Genomic DNA, 23,305 nt, shown 5'->3' on the forward strand with positions numbered 1-23,305 from the left:
GGGGCCACACCCAGTGGTGCTGTGCGGAGTGGGGGGTGGAGGGAGGGACAATGTGGTACCCTGGATCCAACCTGCATGAAAGCGTTTGCTCCGCCCACAGAGGGTTGGCTGAGCCCTGACCCACAGGTAAACAGATCGGCAATTGCGCTCGGGAGGGAGAGTCCCACTGACAGCCCGATGAGAGCTTGCTGTTGGGACCAGGTGAGGCCACTCAAGCCTGCTCAAATCCCAGCATCAAGGTTTTACCTGCAGCGCCCGCAGCAATCTGTGTTAATTAAGCCAAATCAAGTGCCAGCCGCCTCAGCCCGGGAACCCATGGGTCCACGTGCCAGCAGCAGCTGCCTGCTGCTCTCTCTTCATGGTCATGATTTTTTAATATTTCAGGGTTTTGGTATTGCGATGCTCAGGGTTACTCCTGGCAGTGCTCGAAGGACCATATGGGATGCCAGGAATTGAACCCGGGTCAGCCACGTACAAGGCAAATGTCTAAACACACACACCCCCCACCCCGTACCATTATTGCTCTGGCCTTATACATGCTTTTTAACTTTCTGGGACAGGAAGGGTGCACAGGGGTCCTGGCGGGGCTTGAAGGGACCAAATGGGTGCCAGGGATTGAACCTGGGTCAACTGCAAGAACCCTACCCAACATATCTCTTTGGCCCCATATGTTCGTGTCTTTTTTTTTTTTAAGTTCTGTTTCTTTTACTAGGGAAAACGTGTGATTACAGAAACCTAGAGAAAGTTAGCCTCACCGGAGGTGCCCGCTGTTGGCATCCTTCTAATCTTTCATGGTGTTTGGTTCCCCGCCTCCCCCCACCCGCCCATCATAAGCAACACGCCTATAAACCGTGAGTATAAATACTAGTTGCTGTTTTTATTTCCTTAAGATAACTCATCGAAAATAATTATTAAATCGGATAGTTTACATCCATTCTCAAGGCTTCTCCCTCGTCTTGCCCGTCAGCCCCCAGGAAAGAATGCGCCCTTTATACGCGCAGTCCGCGGCTTCTTTCCCAGCTAGCAGGGATTGCCCGAGGTCGGAGATCCGTCCGTGTCCCAGGCCAGAGAGGGACGCTTCAGCTGTGCCCTGCGTCTCAGGGTGGAGGCCGGGACACCGGGTGGGCGCAGCCCTGCCTGGCGCTGCGGGCGGCTGCAGGGGGACCTGGCCTGGGAAATGGTTCGCGTTTGACATCCCTTCGCTTCCCCGAGGATGGCCCAGAGCGAAGACGCACCAGAAGATTCCGTTCCCCTCACAAGGGCCTTTTGTGCGCCCTGGGCGTCCCTCCCCCGCCCGGGGCCCGGAGGGGGAGACTGCATTCTCGGGTGCACCGCGGTGAGGCGAGGGCTGGCGCTGCGGGCGTCCCTGGACCTCCGGGGCCAAACAGTGCTCCTCGGGCAGCCCCGGGCCCCAGCTGGGCGCCCCTCGCCCACATCCCGGTGATGCCCAGGCGCGGCCCCCCGGTCGCGGTGGGGCGGGTGGCGGGAGTCCGCCCGGGTCCAACCGGCTCCTTCCTTCCTCCCCCGCCGCTCCCCCGCGCCCGGGCCCGCGGCCACGTCTGAAAGCGCCTCATTGTGCGCGCGCCGGCCCCGCAGATGCCGCCAACCCCGGGCGCCCGTCACTAGCCGCCGAGCGCCGGGGACCCCAAGCGCGCACGGACAGGGCGCCAGGCTTCGGGTAGGTGGGCGCCCGCGGGGGCGCAGGTGCGGGCCGGGCAGGGTGTCGGGGAGGGGAGCGCAGGGACTGGGTTGCAGGGTGGCAGGGCTCTGCCGGCCGCACACTGGAGCTCCAAAGGGTCTGCCGCTCCTCCAGAAAGTTCTCCCAGGGCTGTTTCCGCGGAACCCCCGAGGAAGGGCCGCTCGGCGAGGGAGCCCAGACGCAGGTCGCCGGACCGGGGACAAAGTGCGGAGGGGCGGCGGGGAGAGAGCGCTGGCCACGCGCGCGGGCGCCGCGGGTTCGACCCCTGGCGAAGACCCCCTCCCCAAGCACCAGCACCGCCGGGACTGAGCGCAGAGCCAGGTGTCAGGCCGGAGCATCGCCGGCTGTGACCGATATAGCGGAAAAAATGAAAAGAAAAGGAAAAAACCGAAAAGGCTGGTAGGGCTGTGAGTGAGCTGGCAGCCAGGATGTGAAGGATGTGAAGGACGCCCTCGGGGCAGATGCGACGCCACCGCCCTGTTCCATCAGAAGCGCGAGCACAGAGCTGGGGTCCCGCGGGGGTCAGGCAGGAGTGGCCGCTGCTGCCTTAGCTCTGAGCGGGCCGGGGACGCAGAGTCCCGCGCCTGTTGCAGGCGCCCCGAACCCCCGCTGCGCCCTCCCGCCCTTCTCTGCAAGCCCGAGCGAGCCTTGTCTTGTGTGGACGTGGCTTGTGCCTGCTCGGACTTGCGACACCCCATCTCTCAGGTGCTGCGGACACTAAAGCTGTTGTCCCTCGTTCCTCCGCTTGAGACAGGCTTACTGCCAGCCACAGACCTGAGGCTTTGCATGTGGATCTCCCAGGGTTCAATCCCTGGCACAGAAGGGGGGGGGGGAACCTAAAAGGACTTGAGAGATAGGTCAAGGGGCTAGTTTGAATTCTGGTGCAAGGTCCTCCCAAGCACAGCCTACCCAGCTTCCGGAAGATTCCAGAACAGGAGTATTCCAGGTATTGCTAATAGCATTAAAGTGATTTCTCAATATCACTTAATGCTCAGCTCAAATTAAAATTTCTCTGATTACCGCAAAGATAACTCCTTGCAGTTATTCAAGTCAGAATAACAAGTCCGTATGTTGCATTTGGCCATTGGGTGTTCGGAGTGGTTTGTTTGCTTGGTATGGTTAGCTTTTGGGTCACACCCAACAATGCTCAGGGGTCACTCTTGGCTCTGCACCCAGGAATTACTCCTGGCAGTGCTCCCTCGACCTTATGGGATGTCAGGGATCAAATCCAGGTCAGCGCATGCAAAGGCAAACGCCCTCCTGCAGTCCATTGCTCTGGCCCTGAGTGTTTCCGCAGAGGTTCCCTCCTAGGAGCTGGAGAACTAGAACAGTGGGGTAGGCACTGGCCTCTCATGCAGACAACCTGGGCTCCATCCCCTGCACCACCAAGTCTCCTGAGCACCACTGAGTGTGGCCCCAAAACCAAAATAATAATAATAACAATAAGCCCTTCCGGGGCTGGAGCGATAGCACAGAGGGTAGGGCGTTTGCCTTGCATGCAGCCAACCCGGGTTTGATTCCCAGCATCCCGTTTGGTCCCCGAAGCATCAGCAGGGGTAATTCCTGAGTGCATGAGCCAGGAGTAACCCCTGTGCATTGCCGGGTGTGACCCAAAAAGCTCCCAAAAATGAAATTAATAATCATAAGCCTTCCTGGGCCAGAGGTGGAGCTCAGTGATAAAGCACTTGCTTCGCATTTATGACTCCGTGGGTTCAATCCCCGGCACAGAAAACAAATTAAAGGGACCAAGAGAGATTGAGGGAGGAGCTAGTTTTAACTCTGGTACAGTGGACCTCCAACCTGAGCTAGGAGTAACCCCTAAGCACCAAGGGGTGTGACCCCCATCACCAAAAAGAAATAATCTTTTGGGAAAAGTCTTCCTTTTCTTGACTTAGTCATTGACTTGTAGGGAAGATTTATTTTGATTTTCTTTTCTGAATTTAGTCTTTTTGGAGGTGGGGCGGTGACAGCCAGTGGCCCTCAGGGCTTACCCCTGGCTCTGCACTCTGCTGTCACTCCTGGGACTCAGACTATAGGACATGACAAGGATCAAACCCACGTTGGTCAGGTACAAGGCAAGCGCCCTACCTACTGTCTTATCACTCCACCCCCAACTTACTTTGCTAGAAACAGTAAATGAATCAAAATCAAAGGCTAAAAAAGGTCAATTGGGCGGGGGGGGGGGGCTGGAGCAAGAGTACAGCCTGTAAGACTTTTTTTTTCTTTTTGGGTCACACCCAGTGATGCACAGGGGTTACTCCTGGCTCAGCCACTCAGGAATCACCCCTGGCAGTGCTCAGGGGACCATATAGGATGCTGGGAATCGAACCCTGGTCAGCTGCATGCAAGGCAAACATCCTACCCACTGTGCTATTGCTCCAGCCCTTAGCCTGTAAGACTCTTGCTTGTCATGGGGCAGACCCAGATTCAATCCTTGAGTCCCACTAGGAGTGATCCTTAAGCGCAGAGCCAGGAGTAAGCCCTGAGCACCGCCAGGGGAGACCCCCATGCACACACAAAAACACCCAGAGAACATTCCAGAGGGTTCAGGGCACACATGGGGAACACGGGAACATGCTCCAGGCACGCACCTGTCCTTCGCCCATTGTGTGTGTGTGAGTCTGCAGAGTGGGGCAGTGTGTGTATGGGGGTCCCCCCTCCTCCGGGCCCTCTAGCTGCCGTGCAATGGGTTGAGAGGGCCTGGGGCTGCGTCCATGTCTGCGCCTCTGCTCCGAAATGCCCTGGGCTCCTCCCCCCGGGGAATGTGATTTCTGTGATTTCTTTCCTAGAGACCTCTCGGGCCTCCAACCTCCTCGTCCCTGGCTGCCTCCACGCAGCTGCGAGCCAGGGCGGGTGAGAAGCCGCCCACGTGGCAGACACGCCCGCTGGCCCAGGGACACCTGGGCACCTTCCCTAGGGGAGGAGGGGGTTGTGCTCCAGGCCTGCGCCCCTCTTTCCCCGGCCGGCGGGGTTCTGGAGCCGCTGACCGCTGCACCAGGCCAAGCCCAGCCCTGCCTCCTCCACCCGGTGCGCAGAAATGGATTCGCCATTCCCAGGGGATTAGAAGTTGGCCCAGGCTTCCTGAGAAATGCAGCAAAGACGCTCACGAGGGGAAAGAACGGTCTCATCAGGCAGGACCGCCACGAAGTGGCACTGTCCTTCCCGGTTCCTTTCCAGGCACCGCTGTGACTGTTCCCATGTCCTGCCCATTGTACTGGTTTGTGTTTGGGGGCCATATGTGGTGGGGTTCAGGGGCTACTCCTGGCCAGTGCTTGGGGTCACTCCGGGTGGAGCTCTGGGGAGCCACGTGAGGTTCGGGCCACGCCCTGGCTCTGCCCCTTTGCAGGCTGCACCCGCTCTCCAGCCCCTCCAGAGACCGCCGGAGACGGAATTCCTGTGTCTGGGAAGTTCCCCCTCTGGAAACCCCATTCGCTGGTTCCCAGTGCCTCAGCACTGTGGGGGCAGCAGGGAACAGCGTGGGTGCTGCAGCTGGCAGTCCCCAGGCCTGCCCTGTGCGACCCTGTCCCATCAGCTGAGTACCCCCCTCCCTCCCCCAGGTCCACCACTCCTCAAGGGGTAGGACTGGGAAATTAGCGGCTCTTGTGTATGACACTGACACGGACGTGCATAGACCAGTTTTTCTTCCTTTTGGCAAGACTTTTTGGGGACCACACTTGATGGTACCTGGGGGCTATGAACCCTGAGATCAGTGTTCAGGAATGGCCCCTGCCAGTGCTCAGGGTCCCATAAGTAGCAGTTGGGGGTCAGCAGGCTACAGGGCGTGCACCTTCACCCCTGCACTCTCTTTCCGGCCATTGCACCAGTGCTTCAGTGGCCAGGCTGCAGGCCTCTGGGGAGACCCAGGAGCAGAACGATGCTGACCCATGTCGAACCTTTTGAGAAGCGGCCCACTCGGGTCCCCTCTGCAGCGGTGCCTTTACTGACCGTCACGGGTGCCAGAGGGTCCGTTTCTCCCCATTCTCACTGACACTTGCTGTTCTCGCTAATACTTGACCTTCTGTTTATTTGGGGGCCACCCCATGCTCTGTGCTCAAGGGTCATTCCCAACGATGCCCGGGCATCTCGGGACCCCCATATGTGGAGAGAGCAAGCTCGCAGCCTGCTGTGTGACCGACCACCTCGGTAGCCACTCTAGGGAACAGTTTGTGGGAATTCGGGCTGTGCTTCCTGAGGACTACACGCATGGAAGCATCTTTTCGTGTCTTTATCGGCCATTTGTATACCTTCTTTCTGTTTTTTCTAATTTGATTTTATTTTTATAAAATTGTTCACTGTAGCACTGTCATCCCATTGTTCATCTATTTGCTTGAGCGGGCACCAGTAACGTCTCCACTGTGAGAATTGTTACTATTTTGACATATTGAATATGCCATAGGTAGCTTGCCAGGCTCTGCCATGGGGGCGAGATATCCTCGGTAGCTTGCCGGGCTCTCCGAGAGGGACGGAGGAATTGAACCCGGGTTGGCTGTGTGCAAGGCAAACGCCCTACCCGCTGTGCTATCGCGGAGGCCATAAAATTATTCACAATAATTTATTACATTCAATATTCCAACACCAATTCCTCCAGTACTGTACCTTCCCACCACCATATTGTAATTTTTTCCATCCCCTTCCCAAAGCCTGCCACCAAAGCAGGACTTAATAATATATTTTATATTGCTTGCTACGAATGACTCTGCTAAAAATGATCCCAAAAAGTTTCATTAGAGGAAAGTGTGTGAAGATTGTTGTATCTCACCATGGAACCATTAAGCCCTTGTATAAGAGATAAGAGATTACTAACATGTTACAGATTGAACTTTGCGTGCATATATAGTGTGTATATATATATATATATATTTAAATTTATTTATTTACTTATTTTTACTCTAGATTGGTTGCCTTCTACTTTGCACCCAATCAAATGCAGTGTGCTACTCTTGGTATATCAGGGGCATAGAGTATGGGATGTTGCTCCAGGAATTCTAAAATTTTAAGTAGGGTGATACAGCTAGAGTTCATATTTTAACTGGATGGTGACTTTGGGGTCTGGAGGCATCTCTGCAGCTTGTTGCTCTTTTCTGAGATTTGTGAGTCTCTGGATCATGGCCGTTAGTGAGCTGAAGTGGCGTCAGAGGCAGTTTGTGGGTGACTGCCAGGTTCCTGGAAGAACAGGGAAGTGGGAGTGTACATCTCCTCTAGAGAAATGTGATCATCTCTTTTGTCTTTTGGTTTGGGGCCACACCTGGCAGTCCTCAAGGGGCTACTCCTGGGGGACCAGGTGGTTCTGAGCACTGAGCCCGGCCTCTTAAATGCACAGTATGTGCCCCAGCCCTTTGAGTTAACCCTCCATCCCCCAGGCTGTTGTTTTCCAGGCCCCTGATGGCAAAGCCTGCCCCCAACCCTGTGAGCTATCTCCCCAGTCTGCCCTCTCCCTCACGTATTTGTAACACAGTTGGTATCATACATTGTGGACATCACCGCTGTGTGTAAATGTTTTATCATTTGTGCCAGAAGATAACACACAAAGACTTCTCTGGAGCTGAGCACACAGGGGCTGGGAAACGGCTCAAAGGCCGGAAGTGCATGCTTCGCATGTGGAAGCCCAGGATCTCATCCTGGGTACCACATGGTCCTCCAGGCACCTCTCTCCCTGCAGGAAGAAGAGCCCTAAACTTAGGCTGCTAGGGTTCTACTGCTGAGTCACTGACGGTGGCTAATAGCCTTCAGGCAAGGCCCCTCCTCTCCTTTTGTTTGTTTGTTGTTTGCTCTTGTTTTGTTTGATGTTTGTTGTTGTTGTTGTTTTGGGCCACACCTGGTGATGCTCAGGGTTATTTCTGGCTCTACACTCAGCATTTACTCCCGGTGGGCTCGGAGGACCATATGGGATGCCGGGGATTGAACCTGGGTAAGCTTCATGCAAGGCAAACACCCTCCCCGCTGTACTCTCACTCCGGCCCCCAGGCCCTAGCTTCTCAAGCCTCAGTTTCCACCCCTATAAGTCATGGACAGGCTTCAGATTCTTTTCCTGGGTCATTGTGAGGATTGAACTGGAGCTGGGTCAGGAATATCAGGCCCCAGTGGTCACGTGATCTGGCCTAGGGCATGATGGGACAGACATGTATATAGCTCAATGGCTTCCCATAACGTGTCTGCGTATTATATGACTCTATTATACAAAGGATGACAAATCTCCTGATGACCCTTTGCAGAAGAGGGTTCCTCTACCCTGCCCGAGAGGACGGGGCAAAGGCTGGTGCAGAGGAAACCCTTGAAGGCCTGATTCCTGGTGCCCCAGTCCGCCCTGCCTTCACTCTGCCCTTCTGCCGCCACCTCATTCCTTTCCACCTGCCCTGCTTCATTTACCTTATTTGCTGTTTTCCTTTCTCTCTTCCTCTTTTCTCCCCTTTCCTTTCTTCCTTTTCAGCCCCCCAAGCCCACGGTTGCCTTGGGCTCTCTTAGAGCTGGCTTGCCCCTAGGAGGGACCCCTCATGGGAAATCCATTTTCTCCGACCTTTGGGGTTTCTCCAAGAATGAGCTAGCCTCTGGGTGCTGCCAAAGGGAGACCAGTGTGTGCCAGGGATTTGTGTCTGGTGTTCGATTTCCCTCCCTTAGATTTTCTGCCAGGCCGGGAGAGGCTGCTGACAGCGTGTGCTGCTAAGTCAAGGGCCAACAGAGCTGGGTTCCTGGCAGGCACCGCCCGGAGAGCCAGGCTGCCAGGCTCCAGCTCAGCCCTGCCACGGAAAACCAGAAAACCGTCGCGCCCCTCCCCCCACCCCATTCTCCCACCGACAGCTCAGGCAGCCTAGCGGCTCCTTCCTTCACTGCCAGCTGGGGGGTGGTTTGGGTTTGGGGCCACACCTGGCAGTGCTTAGGGCTTACTCCTGGCTCTGCACGCAGGAATCACTCTTGGTGGGGCTGGGGGGTTGCGGGGGGCACAGGTGGTGCCAGAGATGGAACGAGAGTCAGCTGCCCGCGAGGCAAGTGTGTGAAGCCCGATCCCCTCTGCAGCCCGCAGTGCTCTCCTGTGCCCAGGACAAGGAGTCAGCAGGGACGGTGGGAGGTCACTGCTTCTATTTGGGGGACCACGCCTGGCAGTGCTCAGGGGCTACTTCCTGGTCTGTGCTCAGAGATCACTCCCGGGAGCACAGACAGGGGAGCCGGGCAGGAGACACGTGTGCCCTCCCCTGACCCCAGATCGGGTGCTGGTGAGTGAGCCCCACAGCCTCTCTGTGTGGGCGAGAGCTGCTTCCTCAGGAGGCCTCTGTCCTCTGCAGACAGGGGCCCGGGGCTGGAATGCACGTGACGGCCCTGACCAGCAGCCCATACAGCGCTGAGGCCTTATGGGACGCCAGGGATAGGGTTGGCAGGCACTGGCACAAACCCACACAGCCGGAAGGGGTGCAGGTGCCACGCGGGGCGAACTGGTGCTTTGAGGATCCGGAGAAAGGGTCGTGCTGGGCTCTGGGCACGGGGCCAGGCCCACGCTGTGCAGGAGAGGGAGTCGCGCTCTCGTTGGTTTTCTGGCATCTGAAACAGGGGGGCTGCGTGGGAAGCCTGGGGAGCGAGGAGGAAGGAGCAGGTGGGAGGTTCTGGAGACGGGGCAGCTTCTAGCACAGCAGGGCCAGCGCGGCAGGCCCGCAGGAGCCCCGCGGGAGGGGCCGCTTCCCTGGGCCATCTGGTTCCTTGACCATCTCGTGAGACCAGCGTCCTTCAGGCCCCCGGCGGGCCGTCAGCTCTGTCTGCTCCTGAGTGCAGCACATGTGGGTCAACCTTCTGGTTGTCCCTTGTCCCTTTTCCATCCGTTACTTAGCTTTTTGAGGGGCAGGTAGAGGCTCCAAACAGTGCTCAGGGGCCAGAGCCCATGCCCAGGGCCAGAGAGACGGTGCAGCGGGGAAGCCCGTCACCACAGACTGTCCCACAAACACTGCCAGGAGCGAGCCCTGAGCACCGCAGGTGTGGTCCGAAAACCAAGTTCAGTATTGGGTCCGAGCATTCCGGGCAGAGCCAGGGCCCACCACACCCTCCTCAGCAGTGCCCGGGGTGCCGTGTGTTCTGGGGGTGGAACCTGCGGCCCTCTCAGCCCTCAGCGTGGCTTGCAGCCCTTCTACTCCAACGTCAGTCTTTATTCCGGGGGGCTTCCCAGTGATGCTCAGGGGTTACTCCTGGTGATGCTCAGGGGAACCAGGCGGTGCCAGGCATTGAACTGGCATCAGCCACATGTAGGCCAGTGCTCTAGCCCCTGTCCTAGCTTCTGGCCCTGGCTGTCTTTCATGTGGTGTCGGGTATTGAATCCGGGGCCTCTCTCCCGCAAAGCTGCAGCCCCAGACTGGCAAAAGCAGAATTTTTATTTGTTGATTGATTTGGTTTGGCTTGGGGGCCACAGCAGCAGTGCTTAGGGCTTGCAGCTGTGGTCAGGGATCACTCTTGGCAGTGCCCAGGGGACCCTATGACTGCCAGGGTAGGCTGTGTGCGAGGCAAGCGCCCTACCCACTGTACTATCTCTCCGGCCCCGGAAGTAGACTTTTTAATGATGTTAGGACAAAAGCTCCAGTGATGAGAAAAAGAGACGGCCTTGTAAGGTGGTCCTGGGTGTCAAGGAGAGGAGGGGGGGACTTCCTTTTTTATTTTATTTATTTATTGCTTTTTGGGTCACACCCAGCAGTGCACAGGGGTTACTCCTGGCTCTGCACTCAGGAATTACTCCTGGCAGTGCTGAGGGACCATATGGGATGCTGGGAATCGAACCTGGGTCGGCTGCTTGCAAGGCAAATGCCCTACCTGCTGTGCTATCACTCCAGCCCCTCTTTTTTTATTTTTGAGCCAAGCCTGGCAGTTCTCAGGGCTTACTCCTGGCTCTGAACTCAGGGGTCACTCCTGGAGGTGCTCAGGGGACTATGTGGGGTGCTTGGAATTGAATCCAGGTTGGCCGCGTGCAAGGCAAAACCCTACCCACTGGGCTATCTCTCCGGCCCTGGAACTTCTTATTCCTTCTGTGGCCTACTTAACTCCCACCTCCCCCTGGGATTATTTTCACCATCACCATTAAACACAGAGTGGACAGTGCTTAAGGCTTACAGCTGTGGTCAGGGCCCTGGGGATAAGAGTCTGTCCATCCACCCGGGAGAACTGGCATGGGCCGCCAGGGGATGGGCCCTTTTTTTTTTTTTTTTTTTTTTTGCTTTTTGGGTCACACCTGGTGATGCACAGGGGTTACTCTTGGCTCTGCACTCAGGAATCACTCCCAGTGGTGCTCAGGGGACCATATGGGATGCTGAGATTTGAACCGGGTCGGCCGCGTGCAAGGCAAACGCCCTACCCGCTGTGCTATCACTCCAGCCCCGGGATGGGCCCTTTCTAACTTGCACAAATAGAACACAAGCCTGGGATGCCCTGAGCTGTCCTTTTAGAATCCCACCTTGGATGGGGCTGGAGCGATAGCACAGCGGGTAGGGCGTTTGCCTTGCACGCGGCTAACCCAGGTTCAAATCCCAGCATCCCATATGGTCCCCTGAGCACCGCCAGGAGTAATTCCTGAGTGCAGAGCCAGGAGTAACCCCTGTGCATCGCCAGGTGTGACCCAAAAAGCAAAAAAAAAAAAAATAGAATCCCACCTTGGAGTACGAACTTCCCTGGAAATAAAACATACAACATAGACCCCTTTCTTCCAAAATAAAGGAATTCAAGGGCGGAAGCGAAGCCTTGTACGCATCAGACACAGTTGTCCCTGCAGCACTCTGCCCTGGAGACGCCAAGGTGCCCTCTAGCACTGACCTGTCCGGCTCACACTGTCAGGGTAGTGAGACCCACCCCTCTCCCCCAAAAAAAAATTAGAGTACAGAAAGCGGTGTTATAACCGGGTTCTGAGTTTCGCATTTGCAGAGAGACCAGTTCCACAAGTGAGAATGCAAAAGCAAAGGAACCTTTATTGCTAGCTCGAGCTCGGGTCCAAGCCTCATCCAACACAGTGGAGTCTTGACCAGGACCCCGACTGTAGTTCCAGGGATGATTATATGGCATACAGTTACACAGTTACAAAAGCAACGTTGGCAGGTTTTCCAAGAATTTTGACGAAGCAGTCACAAGTCTGTGAGCTAAGTGGTCGTGCCCACCTGCTGTGCCCACCAATATCCCACTTATCACAGGACTGGCTAGAGGCATCGAGGGGATTTCCAGCTTCGGCCAAGGACAGTCTTTGGGGGGAAACAGAGACTTAGGCCTCCTGCTTGTTTTGCTGAAATGCAGCCTGTCATGGTGCATGTGAGGGTCTTTCTCGGCCTCACAGCAGAAGGACTGGAGAGAAGGGGCCAGGCCTTCACGATCAGGGGGTTCTTTGGACAAAGGTTTCGGGCAACCAGCCCTGATGTCTGGTACTTGTTTGAACCCCTTGCCCTGCCCTGTTACTGCCCAGGTCTACCTTTGTGCCCCAAAGCCCCCCATCCAAGGCACAAGGATCAATTCATGACTGCAAAGATTGGGGGCACCCTGCACGTCTGAGCTCTGGGTCCTCTAGTTGCATGGGTCCATGGTGCCAGTGTCCCCCAGAGTCACAGCCTGGCTGTGCTGTGGGCTACCGACAGGTTACACCAGCTGCGCCAGGGAGTGTGTGGTTGGGGATCAAACACGCCGAGCCCATCTCCCTACCCACAAGCTTTTTGGTTTGTTCCCGCCCCATTGGGCAATGCTTCGGGGTCACTGAGTGCTCCAGGGGTCACTCCCAGCAGTGCTTGGGGGACCCAGCCAGGCTACCAGGGACTGAACCTAGCACATAGAGCATGTGTTCAGGCCCTTCGAGCCAGCTCCCCTGGCCCCTGTGTGACAATCTTAAGATGCACTGAAGATGCTGTGATTGGGTGAGTGGGGAGTGTGTGTGTCTATGCGGATTCCAATGCCAGATTCCAAGAATAGTTGGCCTCAGGGTATCAACTGGGTGGACCCTCCGAGGCTCCCGCATCCACTTCAGCTCTACAGCAGGGCCAGGCCTTCCTCAGCCCTGTCCCCCAGCCTGCAGCTGCACTGCTCACCACAGCACCACTGGCTTAATCCCCACCACTGAAAGTGTCTCACCCAGAGTGACTCCAGCCCAGAGCCAGGACTCAGCCCTGAGCACCAAGGTTAGGGACTGGCCCTAAATCTAAGCAAGCCAAAAAAAAAAAAAAAACCAAAAAAACCCAGTCTGCGCGGGGAATCGTTCTTGGGGTTCACAGAGCAGGAATAGGCCGTGGGGCAGCCAGGGCTTCCTAGAGGGCATGGCTTTGGAGGGGCAGGCACGGCTCCAAGGAAGCCCTCTCCTGTGCCCGCCAACTGTTTGGGAAAAGCCCTTGGCAGTGGCCGCTCCTCCGTCCCCTGTGGGCACTCTCTGAACTGCCCGGGACCTTCTCTCCTGCTCCCATACCAGGCCCCCTGGCCAGCCCTGCGCTCGTGGATTTGTGACCCAGACAGGCAGCGGTGAGTAGGCAGGCAGAGAGCGGCTGGCAGTGTCCCCCTTTTCCTTCCCCCTCTGCAGCCCCTCCTCCCTTTGGAAAGATGCGCCTCCCAAAGCTCTAGCTGCTGGTTTGGAAGAAAATCCCAGAGTGAGTCTCCATCTACCAACAGGCCAAGTCCTCAGTTACGGGGACAGGCAATGCGTCCCCCAAGCCTGCCCTCATCTTAATAAACCAGGGCCAGGATTAGCCCCTCTGCCAACGGTGAACCGGGTCACCGAGAGAGTTGTGCTGGGGTGGAGATCACAAGCTCAGAAGTTCCCGGGCTGAGACTCAACTTGCCAGAGCCTGGTGCGATCTGATCTTACACCATTCCAGTCCCCACCGAGCTGTTTTGTTAAATGACTAAAGATTTTCCCCCTCTAAGTAATTCTTCTGCAAAAGATAGGAATTAAATTTTTGTTTTGTTTTTGGACCACACGTAGCAGTGCTCAAGGCTTACTCCTGGCTCTGTGCTCGGGGATCACTCCTAGGGCTAGTTGGAGGACCATATGGGGTGCCCAGAATCAAACTGGGTAAGTCCCATGCAAGGTAAACTCCCTACCCTCTGTTTTAAGTGGCCCAGAATTCTGTTTTTAAAATATTCAAGGCTGGAGCAGTAGTATAGCGGGTAAGACACATACTTTGCATGGAGCCTACCCAGTTTGATCGCGGGCAGCCCGTATGGTTCCCTGGGCCTGCCAAGAGTAATCCCCAACAGACCCTGGACTAAGCCCTGAGCATAGCTGGGTGTGGCCCACAAACAAACAAAACAAAATAAAAATATTCCCCAGGCCTGGACGAGTTAGAACACATGCTTTGCACTCCAGAGGCTGGGATCTAGCCTGCACATGATCCAGCAGCGTGACCTCTGGGCACCAAGACAGACAAGCCTTAGAGTACCACCAGGTGTGAACCCCAAACAAAGGGAAAAGCGACCCCATTCTCCTTGGGTAAATGTCGCTGAAAACCACGGGTCACCTCTGGCCTTGGCGTCACACCCCAAGAGCTCGGCCCAGACGTTATCTGGTTTGGGTTGTGTATTTTGTGTGTGTGTGTGTGTGTGTGTGTGTGTGCGCGCGCGCGCGCGCGTGTCTTTCTTTTTGGGTCACACCCTGCGATGCTCAGGGGTTACTCCTGGCGGTGCTGGGGGACCCTATGGGATGCCGAGGATTGAACTCCTGTTGGCCGAATGAAAGGCAAACGCCCTCCCCACTGCTATCACTCCGGCCTCTCAGACGTTATCTGCGTCGGAGGCCCCAGGAGGTGCAATCCGGGGTCTCCCCGGCTGCCAGTGCCGGGTGGGCTGAGCCCACGGGCGCTGACGGGCTGCGCTCTCGTCCCCGCAGGCCCCGCCGACGGCATGTGGCTGCCGCGTGTCTCCAGCACGGCGGTGACGGCGCTCCTGCTGGCGCAGACGGTCCTCCTGCTCTTCCTGGTGTCGCAGCCGCGCTCCCCCGCACCCGCGGGCGGCCCGCGGCGCGTGCACGTGCTGGTGCTGTCATCGTGGCGCTCGGGCTCGTCGTTCGTGGGCCAGCTCTTCAGCCAGCACCCCGACGTCTTCTACCTGATGGAGCCTGCATGGCACGTGTGGGCCACCCTGCCGCAGGGCAGCGCGCCCGCGCTGCACATGGCCGTGCGCGACCTGGTGCGCTCCGTGTTCCTGTGCGACCTGGACGTGTTCGACGCCTACCTGCCGTGGCGCCGTAACCTGTCGGACCTGTTCCAGTGGGCCGTGAGCCGCGCGCTGTGCTCGCCGCCCGCCTGCAGCGCCTTCCCGCGCGGCGCCCTGAGCAGCGAGGCCGTGTGCAAGCCGCTGTGCGCGCGACAGCCGTTCGGCGGGGCGCAGGCCGCCTGCCGCTCCTACAGCCACGTGGTGCTCAAGGAGGTGCGCTTCTTCAACCTGCAGGTGCTCTACCCGCTGCTCAGCGACCCCGCGCTCAACCTGCGCATCGTGCACCTGGTGCGCGACCCTCGCGCCGTGCTGCGCTCCCGCGAGCAGACGGCCAAGGCGCTGGCACGCGACAACGGCATCGTGCTGGGCACCAATGGCACGTGGGTGGAAGCCGACCCGGGCCTGCGCGTGGTGCGCGAGGTGTGCCGCAGCCACGTGCGCATCGCCGAGGCGGCCACGCGCAAGCCGCCGCCCTTCCTGCGTGGCCGCTACCGCCTGGTGCGCTTCGAGGACCTGGCGCGGGCCCCACTGCCCGAGATCCGGGCGCTCTACGCCTTCGCCGGCCTCAGCCTCACGCCGCAGCTCGAGACCTGGATCGACAACATCACGCACGGCGCGGGGCCCGGCGCGCGCCACGACGCCTTCAAGACCACGTCCCGGGACGCGCTCAACGTCTCGCAGGCCTGGCGCCACGCGCTGCCCTTCGCCAAGATCCGCCGGGTGCAGGAACTGTGCGCCGGGGCGCTGCAGCTGCTGGGCTACCGGCCCGTGTTCTCCGAAGAGGAGCAGCGCAACCTCGCCCTGGACCTGCTGGTTCCCCGGGGCCCCAGCAGCTTCAGCTGGGCCTCCTCCACCGACCCCGGGCCCTAGCGAGGCCCTGGGGGGTCCTCCGGGCTCACCTGGCCCGGGAACTTGGTGTGTGGTAGGGCGGGGAGGGAGCCAGGGCACCCGGGGTGCGGGTCACTCCTGGAGGGCCCCGGAGGGAGGGGTCCCCCCACCCATGGGGGCAGGAAGGGGCTCAAGGCCCGGGGCCCTGGCGTCTTGCTTCGGTTTTTGACCTTGCTCTGAGCCCTCTTGCCTCTTTCCTCCAAAAGTCTTTTGCGTTTCCTCTGAGCTGAACCCGCATCTCCTGGAGGGTGGCACTCAGTCCTCCCCTTCTGGGGGTAGAGAAGGCCTTGGGGGGGCCGCATCTGCTCACCGGTGCTCTTTCCTCTCACTGCTTCCTGGAGAGGTGTGGCCCGGCCTGGTTCGAGAGGTACTGGCTGACCCCTGACTCTGCACCTCCCCTGCACAGCCTCCCTCCGTCAAAGCTGCTTGCAGTTACATCTACTTGTATCTTCATCAAGAAATCAGACAGCCCGCTGGGGAGATGGCACGGGGCTAGAGCGTGAGCTTGGCTGTGTTTGACGTGTGTGAGGCAAGGGTTTGATCCCCAGCACTTCGGAGGAGAAAAAAATTAAACCAGACAATAGGGGTGGGAGTGTGCATGTAGGTCAGCTTGGTGCCTCATGCCCTGGGTGAGATCCCACCCACCCTCCCCAAACCAAACCAAACCAAATCAGATGCCTTCTATCTTGTGCTCTCCCCCCCCATGCCCTCCCTCCCCCGCTTCTCTCTACCACCCCCCACTCCCAGGAGACTCCACCCACCTGCATACCTGCCCGGGTAGGGTGAACGATGATGTGTCCACAGCAAATATCCTTCTCTATGAATAAACATGACCGTTTGCCTAGGTGGCACAGCCAGGAGTAGGGCAGGAGAATGCAACCCGCTGGGGGAGGCCTGGGTTGGATTCTTGGCATGGCACGGACTCCTGAGCACTGCCGGGTGTGGTCCCCAAACAAAACAAGAGTTTACAGCCAGTAGTGTTTGACAAGTAAAAAACAGGCGAAGGGGCTTGTCTAGGTCACGGGATGGGGAGCTTTTGGGTCAGGGCCACAGAGGGAGTGCTGGGCTTCTAGAAAGGGCTTGTTGCGCCTTCTGCATTTAAAAGGTTTGATTTTCCCACTGATTTGCTTTACACACAGGGGGGCGGTGGAGGTAGAGGCAGCTACAGGATAAGAAAATGGTGAGCTCTGGGCGAAACTGAACGGCCTCCTGGACAGCAAGCCTGCAAGCCAGATGGAGGCCTGGCTTAGCAGCAGGGTGTTCGGGGATGAGTGTAATTGGATCAGGCCCCCCAGGAGCGCTCAGAAGGAAGGGGGGTGGGGCTCTGCCTTGCCTGGGTCCCTTCAGGCTGAGTCCCTGGAGGGCCCATGGAGTTTTGGCTGTTGCTATCTGCACCACCTGGCCCTGGCCGCAGAAGCTTCGTCCTGCGCTCGGAGAGCTAGAAAGGAAAAGAGGAAGCTCAGGCAGGGAAGCGGACCCAAGTCCCGGCAGGCAGAACATCCCCGAGGCGAGTAGGGACTGGCGCAGGTCCCCAGAAACGCTTGTGCCAGTTACTGGGAAGCTGGAGCAGCGCCCCCTAGTGCTCAGTCCGTGGCAGGGATCCCAGGGGGGTCTCTGCCAGCCGGCGGCTGCAGCTTACTGGGACCTGCATCTCGACCAAGGCGGGCTCCCTGGCATGTTTCACTGCTGTTCTTGCCGGGACTAAAAGAAGAATGTGCTGCAGTTTCCAGCCCCATCACACCTCCATCTCGGGGCCAGGGAGCTGGCTCAAAGGGATGGGATATGTGTGCGCGGGGGCCTGGATCTCATCTCGGACAATACATGGTTCTCCAAGCACTGAGCCTGGAGTCCCCCTCTGAGCAATGACATGGTGCGGCCCCCAAACCTGAAACAAAAACACAACACCTTGGATCCATGGATGGGAATTCTGTGGCTACACAAGGGTCCCTGGACGAGGACTTGAACTCGCTCCTTTGTCTTGGCCACTTAGGTGCTCACAAGTAAACCGAACTGGGACAAGCCAGCTCATTCCCCAGATCACAAAGTGAGTCTCGGGGTGTCGGGGAGCGGGGCTGGCACTGGGCTGCAAAACGCCAAGAAGGCTAAGCAGGCACCAGAAGCTGAGAACCAGGAGACACGGATCTCTCGGGGGCTCCAGAAAACCGTTCCCAAGGGGTCTCAGCCCAGATGCACCATGGCAACCCCGCAAGTCTTCTTTGCTGGGGTGGATCACAGGCTGTGTTGATGGCCACGACGCTCGACTCCGTATCTCACCTGACTCCAAAGGGTCCAGGCTGGGGCCACTGGTTCCCACCTTTGCTCCCTAGTCCTCTGGGTTCCGGGCAGGCATCGGGCCAACTCAGGTCAGGTTTCAGGACAAAAGCAAAACCTGACGGTAGCCTGGCCCGAAGCTGGGCCTTGTGGCCTGGTAGGCGGCTTGAGCTGGCTCAGGGAGAATCCCACCTGTGTGAGTGAGGCTGACCCACGTGACTCACCACGCTATGAGGGTGTGACCAGGTCAGGAGAGCCCTGACGCTAGGGTCCCCCAACCCTGAAATGGGGCAGAGTTCTCGGGTTGGATGGTGGATGATTGTATTCATGGTCCCAGTGAATAGCAGGCATAGCCCTGGCTCTCGGGGGGTGAGTGGATTCCAGATAACTCGCCCCACAGATACACAGGCAGCCATGGCGGTGAGCTGCTCGGTAAGAGAGGGTAAGAAAGGGACAGGGCGATCTACTTGTGTGTGGAGAATCAGGGAAACCGCTGGTTTGAGTAAACAAGGGCTAGGTCAGAGTTAAGCACGCATGAGGAAGAAGGGCAGCGGGTTAGGGAGCACAGCGGGGAGGGCGCTTCCCTAGCATGTGGCAGACCCAGGTTCAAGCCCATATGGTCCCCCAAGCACTGCCAGGAGTGAATCCTGGGCATTACCAGATGTTGCTCAAATCAAGAGGAGGAGGAGGAGGAGGAAGAAGAATAAGAAGAGCAAGAGGCTGGGGACAGGGCTCGCTTCTGAGACTAGACTCCCTAGGACTATTCTTGGGAGAAGCTGCCCTGACTGGGAAGGATAAGACTCCTCGGAACAGTGTGCAACTGTTCCGAGCGTGGAACAGTTCCCAGCGTGGAGACGCCCCCAGGCGGTGACTGAATTTGCAAACATTCCTAGGACTGCAGGTCAGACTTAAAGGGGCCCTGAGGACTCTGGAGACAGCACAGTGGGCAAGCCACCTGCCTTGCAAGCAGCTGCTCCGGGTTTCATCCCTGGCACCCCGTATAGTCCCTGAGTCCTACCAGGAATAATCCCTGGGCACAGAGCCAGGAGTTAGTGCTGAGCACCTCCGGGTATGGCCCCCAAACAAAACAAAGCAAAAGGTGCACAAGGAAATTATGCTCAAGGAAAAGCACTGATTTAGACTGGCGAAGTGTTAATGCTCTTGCCCCCTCTGTGACCGGGAACCCCCACCCTGCATGGGCTAAAGCACCAGCATCACTCCCCTCCCTAAAGGAATAGTATTGGGTGGATACACACACAGACAGACACACAGACACACATGCTCTCAAACCTCAAAGAACATGAAGAAGTGAAGGAACCCAATCTGATAAGGCTATATAAGCATGAAAACATAAGTATATTTTCAACTTTAGGACATTCTAAAAAGCCAAACTATGTTTTGTTTGGCAGCCATCTCTAGCAGTGCTCAGGGGTGTCACTCCTGTTCGGGGTGTCAGGGCTCAAACCCAGGCCTCCTGCATGCAAAGCCTGTTGTATTCTCTCTTCAGCCTAAAACCAAATACAAAGTGGAGAGATGAGTGGTTGCCAGAGGCCAGGGCAGGCGCAGGCCATTGAGAGAGCAGCGGGTTGCAGATTGGGGGATACAAAGTCACAGCGACATGTGTTTGTAACAAAGTATGCTACTCCAAGTCACTCTGCGGGCTCTGGGGGCCTGATGCAGGAGACTGTTGCCTCCTCGTGGGTAAAAATGTAAAGACTGTATCTTCCTCAGGCAGGATGCTGAGAGTGAAAGAGGCAGGAGTTCCCTGCCTCCTCCATTTTGTTGTAAATTGGAAATTTCTCCAAAAAATAAAGTTTTTTTTTTAAATCAAGAAAAGAGCTGTCAAGGTGCTCCAAGAGCTGGTGTATGTGAGGGTCCCAAGTTCCATCCCATTCACAGCATGGTCCCCAGGCACTATTCCCCAACAGTACCCCAAAAAATTATAATAGGGCCTGGGAGGTAGCTCAAAGGGTTGGAGCATATGCTTTGTATGCAGGATACCTGTGTTTGATCCCTATCCCCAGAGTAGGCCTGGCAAGTGACCCCTGAGCACTGAGCTAGGAGTAGTATTTCTCCTCCAGTGCTGTCAAGATGATCGAAAAATAAAACTCTTAATAATTTCAAGAGGACATGAGATGCTGCAGACACAGACGGATTAACGGGCCACCAGAGCCTGAGGACTTTGTGTCTGCCTCACTAGCCAGGTCCTCCAGCCAACTGCTCTGGTCGGCCCTGCAGTCCTTGTGGCATCCACCTCTTCCCACCTTCATTCATTCAACAAACATGGTGGACTGAGCACCAACGAGGCACCAGGCAATTTTAGGTCCAGGAAATGCAGTGGAAATTTTTGCCCTTTCAGAACTCTCATCCTGATGGTGAGAGACAGGATTCACCCATTTCAGAAAGAATTATATAGGAGATTAGAAAGGACGAAGGGCAAAACTAGGGACAGATCACAGAGGTGAGGAATGTAGGAATGTAGGGGTGTGGGGGTTGTCGGGGAAGGTGTCATTGGAAAAGTGGCATTTGAACAGTTATTTGGGGGGGGGGGTCGTGGCCATGCTTGACCGTGCTCAGGGGTGTGCTCTGGTGGTGCTCTGGTAAAGGGGGTGGAACCCAGGCCTCCTGTATGCAAAGCAAGTCGAGCCTGTCCAGCCATCTTTTCAGCCCTGAGCAAAGGCTTAAAGGAGGTGAGGGTGGTAATTAGGGGGTGAGTGTCTAGGAGGAGTTCGTGGAGCAGGAGACGGGTGAAGGAGCAATCGCGAGGAGAACATGTCTCTGGCACATCGGAAGGACAGTCGGTGCAGCGGCCTCCAGAAGAGTTGGGAGCTGAGACAGAAAGTGTGAGCGAGGCCGTGACATGAGAGAGGGCCCGTGAGGTCTTGCTGAGGACTCAGCCTTGGCGCGAACTTGAGGTCACTTGTTCTAGCCTGCTCCTTCATTGAATGCTTTGAAAAAAGTATTTTGGGAATGAGAGAGAGTCTTTTCTCTCACACTGCAAACCATAGTGTAATTTTATCCACCCATTCTTGTGAATGGACCCTTGGTTGGTTTTAGGTTACTTGCAGTTAAAGTGCTGCTGGGAACGACCTTGGAAACCTCTCCCGCTACACTTTGCAGGTTACTTACCGGGGAGTGAAATTGCTGGTGCATGCATACCATCATGCAACACTTTTCCCAAGATGGTAATATCTTTTTATTTCTTTTTTTATTTTTTTTGGGGGGGTTCACACCCAGTGATGCACAGGGGCCATTCCTGGCCCTGCACTCAGGAATTACTCCTGGCAGTGCTCGGGGACCATATGGGATGCTGGGAATTGAACCCAGGTCTACCGCGTGCAAGACAAACGCCCTCCCCGTTGTGCTATCGCTCCAGCCCCGATGGTAATATCTTTTAAACATCTCAATACCTGTTGCTTTGGAACTTCACTAGTGCCTGGCATTCTCGGTTTTGGGGCCATGAGGTGACTGGCAAATGATGTGTTATTGTGATTTCATTTTGTATTTCATGGATGAACGTAAGACAGCATATTCTCCTACTTTTATTGGCCATTTGTATTTTCTCTTTTGTGAAGTATGTAGTCTTGTCATTTATCTCTTGTTTTCTTATTGGTTTCTAGTTGTGCTTTATGTATTCTAGACACTATTCCTTTGTGACTTACATGTATTGCAAACACCTTCTCCCAGTTTGTAGTTTGTCTTTTTGCTTTGATAACTCTTGAAAGACACACATTCCTAACTTAAACTGGAGAAATGTATCAATCCTTGTCTTTATGATCATTGTTTTTTTGTATCTAGTTTGAGGTCCTCTTCACTAACCCGAGACTATTGAGAATGTTCACTCTTGTTTTATAAAAGCTCTATAACTCTGTAACTCACTACACATGAAACAAGTTGAGATGGGTATATCTCTTAAATAACAATAAACTAGTTTTTGCTTGACTTATGTTTGCTTCATAATTTTCTTGCATGTTTGTGGTTTTATTACTCAGTTTTGTATTGCTTTTGATCTATTTTCCCTCAATGAGAAAATAAATAACAACATTCTTTATTCTGTCATGAAATTTTGGCTTTCCAGGGGTTTGAGCGATGGTACAGCAGATAGGGCATTTGCTTTGCATGTGGCCAACCTGAGTTATTTCCCCAGTACCCCCATATGGTCCCCTGAGCCTTCCAGAAGTGATCCCTGAGCACAGTCAGGTGTGTTCAAAAACCAACTAAACAAACAAACAAAAAAATAAAATAACTTTTGGACTTCCAAAGGCCAGAAAGATAGTACAGCAGGTAAGATGATTGCCTTGCACACAGCCAATCCGGATTCTAGCCTAAGCCTCCATATAGTCCCTAGGCCCTGTCAGGAGTGATCACTGAGTACAGAGCCAAGAGTAATCCCTGAGCACTGCCAGATGTGACCCCCGAAAAACCGAAAAAAAAACTTTCAGACGTCCTAACCATTTTCTCTATAGTTGGAGACCAATTATTATTCTTCCTGAGAACACTTCGCTGAAAACAACCATTTCTAGCACCGCATATCTTTCTCTGTTACCACTCAAGCTTCGTCTGGGTACATACTTAGCTTCCCCAGAAAGCGCAACTGAAACATACCTTGTGGGGTTCCCGGGATGGCTCCTCGGGCCTCACAGGTGCAAACCATGCGCTGTGCCACTGAGCTATGGGACCTGGAGGTCCTCCCAGCGATTCTTAGTTCCACCAAGGGCCTTGGAATGTGACGCTACCTGGGATCACCTCTATGCTCTGCTGGGGCTCGGAGGCCACGTGGGTCCACCTGGGGGGGGCCCAGATGGTGGGCGGGGGGATGGAGCGGGCAGCCTGCGGGCAAGGCAAGCGCCTTAACCCCATGTCCTCTCCAGCCCATGACTTTCTTAAATACCTCCTAAGGGGCGGGGGTGCCTAGTGATGCTCTGGAGGTCGAGGAGACCCATTGGTCGTTCTCCGCCGACTAGGCGCGCCGTTCAGTGCAAGGGCGGGTGACGTCAGGGTCCCCTGACGGTGCTGCGGGCCTTGGCGCTGGTGATGCTCCCTTCCTGCCTCTTTGATCAGAGACCAGTGGTCGCGGGAGCGCATGCAGTTCCAGCGCTCTCCTCCGGGTGGCGCTGCAGAGAAGCGCCCACGGACACGAAAGAGCGAGTGGGCCCCACTAGGCGGCGCAGCGCGTGGGAGCCGGGCCTCGGCGAGCCTTACGCAACGTCAGGGGCGGCCGCGGCCGTCGCCCCGCCCCCTGCCCGCCGCGGCGCCCCGCGATTGGCCGGGGGAGCCGTCACTTGGCAGCGGCGTCGGGTGGGAGGAAGA

The 23,305-nt window shown here is 56.3% G+C and overlaps 1 protein-coding gene across 1 annotated transcript; it reads left to right on the forward strand.

Moving 5' to 3' along the window:
* The first annotated feature begins 60 nt into the window (after window positions 1–60).
* On the forward strand, window positions 61–20,457 carry CHST6 (carbohydrate sulfotransferase 6). Its single transcript, XM_055145502.1, has 2 exons — window positions 61–1,678; window positions 14,511–20,457. The coding sequence occupies exon 2, from the start codon at window positions 14,525–14,527 to the stop codon at window positions 15,704–15,706; it is 1,182 nt and encodes a 393-aa protein (XP_055001477.1). The 5' UTR covers window positions 61–1,678; window positions 14,511–14,524; the 3' UTR covers window positions 15,707–20,457.
* The last annotated feature ends 2,848 nt before the right edge of the window (window positions 20,458–23,305 follow it).

The sequence above is a fragment of the Sorex araneus genome, chromosome 8 (genome assembly GCF_027595985.1).
Source record: "Sorex araneus isolate mSorAra2 chromosome 8, mSorAra2.pri, whole genome shotgun sequence".
NCBI lineage: Eukaryota > Metazoa > Chordata > Mammalia > Eulipotyphla > Soricidae > Sorex > Sorex araneus.

Coding starts and splice junctions, on each gene's coding strand:
- CHST6 (XM_055145502.1), top strand. CDS start 14,525: ATGTGGCTGCCGCGTGTCTCCAGCACGGCGGTGACGGCGCTCCTGCTG.